Here is a 6,145-nt window from a genome sequence, read left to right as displayed (position 1 = left end):
TAAAGCACCGAAATGTGCGCTGCTTTTCGGTCTGGTTACTACCGTTTATGTCAGAACCGGTGCCATGATGGCACCGGACACCGGTACCCATCCCTAGTCAGGAGACATTGCTTCAAGTACACCTAACACCGGATGATATAGGTGACCCTGAGTTAAGAGAGAATCTGAAAAAGGTGAATTGCAATATTATAACAAGAATATTGTAATATTTCCTATATTCACAAGTCTTCTGGTCTTCTTTTATAATATATAATAAATACACTTTTGGTTATTAGAGGCAATTCCATGTATTATATTTTCAATTTGTTTCCTTTTTGTTAAAAAAAAAAATATTGGTGAAATACAGCCAAATAAACCAAAACAAAAACGTTTCGAGTCCAATTAAAATGAACCATCTGCAGTATTTGTGTACACTGGTAAAAAACAAACATTTAAAGTGTTTTTCTTAAATATTTAGGTTGTAAATGCAACAACTCAACATGATTTGGAGGAAGCAGTCAGCTGCTGCGACTCATGGCGATATCAAGTTGAAGGTCTTCCACTCACAGTCACCATGGCCAATAAAGATCTGTTCGTGAAAAATGCAGCTCTATACCTTGCAGTTCTGCAACGGCAAAGCTGTTTCGATCAACTAACTGATGGCTTGTCCTACTATGGAGTGAGATTTATTTTTTTTCTGTATCAATTGGTCATTATTTTATAATCATTTAGAGTGAGCTACTTTTTGTATTGAAAACTGGAATTTAACCATTATTTAAACTTTTCTGTCTAGATTTTATCACTCCTGAGAGAGAACCCCAGTTTGCGTGTTCTGCTTGACCTATCGGGGGAGGACAAAGATCTGACAGCCAGTTTAATTGCTGGGGTTCTCAGGCCAAGCTATTCTGTCCTTGGGAGCAACAGAAGAGTTAGAGAGGAGCTGATGGTGGTCAAATTTCGGGAATTTCTCCAGTGTGTCGAAAGTAAGCAGAAATTCACATATAATGTAGTGTGGCCATGAAACAATTCAGGACACTAAAGTAAAACTTTGTCTTTTTATGTCACATGCACACACAAAACAGGAATAAAGATGTATGATAGCTTACAACTGACAAGCAAGGCAAAGACAGAACCGCTGTATTTTTTATAAAAACATTAGCCATCATTTAGTTGTTAGCTCAAGCTTTAACTATTTTAGTGTCCCCAGGTTAATGGTGGTTTTTCTTTGTTTTTAGATGAAGAGCTGAGAGACTCACTTGGAGAAAGGACTCTTACCAAGGATGAAGAGGCATTTGTGAAGGCTTTGAGGCCTGGTCACATCTTGGCTTTTGCCACCGGGAGCAGCAAGGTTCCAGCCATAGGTTTTCAACCAGCTCCTAAAATAACATTCATTCACGATGAAAGCAAACATCTCCCGATTGCACACACATGTGCAAATGAGCTTCAGCTTTTTGTGAATGAAACAACAATGGCTGATGATGATGCTTTTCATTACTGCTTCTTAGTAGCACTCATGAATGGAGCTTTATTCAGCACCATCTAAACATGTTCCAAAAAAGTGAAATTAAAATGGTGGGTTTGTTAACTCTAATCCTGTTCATTAATTGTAGTTTCAAGTAACTTTGCTTCATACAAGATAGTTGAAATAAATTCTGACTGCATTTAATGTTGAAATGTAACAATTTTCAAAGCTTCAATAGATTTATAAAAATGCTAACTCTGTATTTTCAACGACAAATCAATAAAGTCACTGGTGTAATACAATAATTTTATTAAGCTTTTCTTTTTTAAACAAGGACACTTCAAAACAGTTTATGCACAGAGTATACTAAACATGCTTTGTAGAACAAGCCAGGATTACTTAGACATCTAACAGCAACATTTATTAAGACTATTGCAACTTTACAATGATTAAAACAATACTGTAGATAATCTTGTGAATTGATTTAAAGACTGACTGTTCCGTGTTGATAATTTTCACTGTTATACTGTATTACAGTGTGAATTTGATCTTTACTGCAATCTGAATAACTGGTTTTACCCATAAACTAAAAGTGGTTGTAGCCTTCTGAATAGCCTATGAGTCACTGTCAGTCATTAACTCTGAGTCCTTATGTGGCAGGAGGCATCACTGCTAGAGGGGAGGGGCTTCTGCAGTAGTACAAAAACTGCATTTGCTGTACAGCATTTAAGAATGCTAAGTGTCATCACTCTTTAGAACATCACTGGTATCCTGTGGTTGAGGTCACACATTTACAAGTTTGTTAAAAATATACTGCTGTGTTCGTTGAAACAATGTTTTACCATTATTGTTGTCTTCTTCAAAAGGGTGAATGCTTGTATATAGCTCTTGTAAATCGCTGTCATTTAATGGGACAAACCTACTTTCAGAGTTTGACAAGGAGTGTATGGAGACCTCTGCTGTAGAAAGTTCTGGGTTGTGACGATGAGACACATGAGTTCCGCAGGCAAAAAGCTGGATGGGAGTTCTATTACCTTCAGTGGAAACAGAGTGATTGTTATATCCAGCTTTGAATTCCTTCAAAGTGCGGTTGATTCGTGGTAGAATCACATAATGAAGGCAAAATAGGTCTGTTGCATTTTCTAAGTCTAGGATACCAAGTGATTCCAATTCATAAAATATAGGTGCATAAATGCGGCTACAGTTGTTGTTTAAGTCTCGGTTGAAACGCTCAATCCTCTGGTTGTGCACAGAACTTCCCATTAAGACAGAGCTTTCACCCCTGCTTGCTCGCATGTCCTCCCAAATCTGAGCATTCTCTCCTCCGTGATCAGTCCTGATATGCAGGGGTCTGCCAAATTGTCCAACAGCTGCAGTAAAGAGGGCTTTCACAGTCTCAGCTCGATTATTGCTGGAGCACTGAAGAAACATCAACATCCTGCTGTATCCATCTATTGCACCATGAACAACAAACTTCCAGCGAATCAGTTTGTGATTTCCATCTATGTGCCATATGAAATTTGGATGAGGCACAGAATATACTCGCCGAGCAACTGCAGTTCTTCTCCTGGATAGAACACCAGCCGAGTCCACCCTCCGCAGTGACTCTCTTACGCACCATCTTTGAACCACTATGTTTTTGGAACGCAGATGACCCATCAGCATCACTTCTCCAACATTTGGATGTTCAGTTTTTATCTGGGACACTATCTGATCTAACTCATGGTCACTGATTACATTGAATTTTGACTCTGAGATATTATAGTCTTGCAGTAACTTATACAGAGTGGGCCTGGAGATGGAAAGGATAGATGCAGCTTCAGTAAAAGATGTTTTCAGGGAAAGAACATTTTCCAATTCCTCTTTGGAAATCTGAAGCCTTCCTTGGTAACCATCCTAGAACACGGCACAGAAAATCTCAATGAGCACAATTCTATAACAAAAGATGGGTAATTTGAGGCAATTGTACTGTGACAGATTAGCTAGAGTAATATTTTATCAATAGTTTTAAAATATGAAAGTGAGCAATCAAAAGACACTTCACAGCAAAAACAGTAATAAAATATGACGTAAAACTTGTGAATGTTGTTGGTGGTGATGTGACACTGCTAGTAATGGACCCCTAAGAAGATGAAATGTATGTAGAATCAGAATCATTACTTTGACAGGATTTAATTTAAGGTGACATATTACACCAAAGAAAAAACAAAAATCAGTCAGCTAAATGATATGTGTAAGAAGGCCTACCGAGCAGTATGGTATCCCAGTGGAGACGGCAGGTCTACTTGGTCCAGGTGCATTGCTGGATTCCTAAGGAAACATTTACATCAAGAACGACTGTTACCTTCCTACCAAATAAATAAATAGAGTTGTATGATGTTCGATCTCTGTCTGCTGCCTACCAAATGAAATAATTGAGGACTAGCTAAGTAATTTAGTTTTGCTAGTTTTGCTAACACTGCTATCAACCCGTCCAAAATGCTATACAATAAACTTACCAAGTGCTGCGGCGTTTGTGAGGTCGCGGGTGCACTACCGCTGAATCGTTGGATGGCCGACAAAACGGCTCTTCCAATGTTTTCAGCTAAATCGCTGGACATGCTGGTAGGGAATAGTCGAAGCAGCTCATGGCAGTCAAAAGTGACCGTAAGAGGAGCGCAAACACAGAACCTGACCGCGACCGGCACACTTTAGCGCGGGAGGTTTTCTTGAAGCTTTTATTTTGGTATTTCCGTTGACCCGTACAATAAATTTGCATATTAGCTAAATATTTAGTTTCCTGTAACATTTAGATTTAACATTTAACATTTAGATTTATATATAACATTTAGATTTAACATTTAACATTTAGATTTATATATAACATTTAGATTTAACATTTAACATTTAGATTTATATATAACATTTAGATTTAACATTTAACATTTAGATTTATATATAATATTTAGATTTAACATTTAACATTTAGATTTATATATAACATTTAGATTTAACATTTAACATTTACATTTAAATATAATATTTACATTTAACATTTAACATTTACATTTAAATATAATATTTACATTTAACATTTAGCATTTAGATTTAACATTTAACATTTAGATTTAACATTTAGCATTTAGATTTAACATTTAAAATCCTGTTTTAAATATGAAAAGTTACAAATATTTTACTAAATGTTGTAAAAAATGACTCGAAAAAACATGTTTTTGTAAGATTTAGAGCTAAATGTGGAAAAATGTTGCTGTTAATGTCGGCATGTTTCAGTTTACAAACGGCGTCCCATAGACAACTGCTAACTTTATTTGCATTGTATACTGCTGTGGATACCATATTGCATGACTTTGACACGATATCTTACTCAGTTTGTATTTAGAGTTTTGGTTATATTAAACACGAATGCTTCCTGTTCTCTTCTCCTGTTGTTTAGGACATTAACACAACAAGACAAGAAAACAAACAAACAAACAAAGAAAAACAACCCAAAGAACCCCAACTCATATTTACCCTGAGAATTGTTAACAAATTGGTCACCTGTAATTAATGGATGATTAATTATCTCAGTGAAGCAATTGTTGCTGCCCATCGGTCTTGGGGAAGCCCCCACCCCAACTCAAAAAAATAGGAGTCCATTATTCACTAGTGAAAAAGAAAAGTCTTTCAAAACCTGAACACATTTAGATTAATTGCCAAGTATTTGAGAGAGTTTCTAATTTTCTCATGAATGGACACCCCGGCAAATTCAACCCAGGGTCAGGCTGTGCAATATTCAGAGAAACTACAAAAAAGGGGTTTTAAGAATTCATGACAGTAGTCTTATAAATGGACTGAATAGCCTTGACCTTCTCTGATGGCCAAACAGAAAGGTTAGTATTATCTAGAAGTATTAGGCTAGTGTTATGTTTTGTCTATATAATCCTCTGTTTTAAGATGTATTTGTACCAGTTATCCTGTACATAGAATGTTCTGATTGTGTTCTGTGACCATGGTGGGAAGACAACATGTTTCCTATAAATGATTCTATAATTGATGTTATTCTTTGTCAAATACCATGCAGACTGCTGTACTGTGTACTGTTCATCTCAGCAAACACAAAACTTCGGGAACAATGTTCTTTGAACAGAGAAGATCAAGCTGGAGATTTTTAGCCATAATAGACAGTGCCATGAGTTTGGTGATAAACAAACAGAACATATGAGCATTAACACCTCATAATAGCTATCAAGCACAGTGACGCATGGGTGATAATTTGGGCTTATTTTGTAGCCAGGACACCACTGTACAGGGAGTGCAGAATTATTAGGCAAGTTGTATTTTTGAGGAATAATGTTATTATTGAACAACAACCATGTTCTCAATGAACCCAAAAAACTCATTAATATCAAAGCTGAATGTTTTTGGAAGTAGTTTTTAGTTTGTTTTTAGTTTTAACTATTTTAGGGGGATATCTGTGTGTTCAGGTGACTATTACTGTGCATAATTATTAGGCAACTTAACAAAAAACAAATATATACCCATTTCAATCATTTATTTTTACCAGTGAAACCAATATAACATCTCCACATTCACAAATATACATTTCTGACATTCAAAAACAAAACAAAAACAAATCAGCGACCAATATAGCCACCTTTCTTTGCAAGGACACTCAAAAGCCTGCCATCCATGGATTCTGTCAGTGTTTTGATCTGTTCACCATCA

At 36.2% G+C, this 6,145-nt stretch overlaps 2 protein-coding genes across 2 annotated transcripts; one reads left to right on the top strand and one right to left on the bottom strand.

The window, feature by feature from the left end:
• The first annotated feature begins 117 nt into the window (after positions 1–117).
• On the top strand, positions 118–1,649 carry LOC309713012 (G2/M phase-specific E3 ubiquitin-protein ligase-like). The gene is made up of 4 exons (XM_082544327.1): positions 118–173; positions 458–658; positions 773–962; positions 1,215–1,649. The coding sequence occupies exons 2-4, from the start codon at positions 554–556 to the stop codon at positions 1,520–1,522; spliced, it is 603 nt and encodes a 200-aa protein (XP_082400453.1). The 5' UTR covers positions 118–173; positions 458–553; the 3' UTR covers positions 1,523–1,649.
• An 84-nt stretch (positions 1,650–1,733) lies between these two features.
• On the bottom strand, positions 1,734–4,192 carry LOC309712767 (uncharacterized protein). The gene is made up of 3 exons (XM_082543833.1): positions 3,940–4,192; positions 3,689–3,751; positions 1,734–3,337 (listed from the first exon to the last, which is right to left on the bottom strand). Exons 1-3 carry the CDS (start codon positions 4,039–4,041, stop codon positions 2,225–2,227), a joined length of 1,278 nt encoding a protein of 425 aa, XP_082399959.1. The 5' UTR covers positions 4,042–4,192; the 3' UTR covers positions 1,734–2,224.
• Between the last annotated feature and the right edge of the window lie 1,953 nt (positions 4,193–6,145).

Source organism: Aulonocara stuartgranti (genome assembly GCF_965226115.1).
Source record: "Aulonocara stuartgranti genome assembly, chromosome: 2".
Taxonomy (NCBI): Eukaryota; Metazoa; Chordata; class Actinopteri; order Cichliformes; family Cichlidae; genus Aulonocara; species Aulonocara stuartgranti.
The sequence above is the reverse complement of the archived record's forward strand: the minus strand, read 5'-3'. Positions and strand labels throughout refer to the sequence as shown.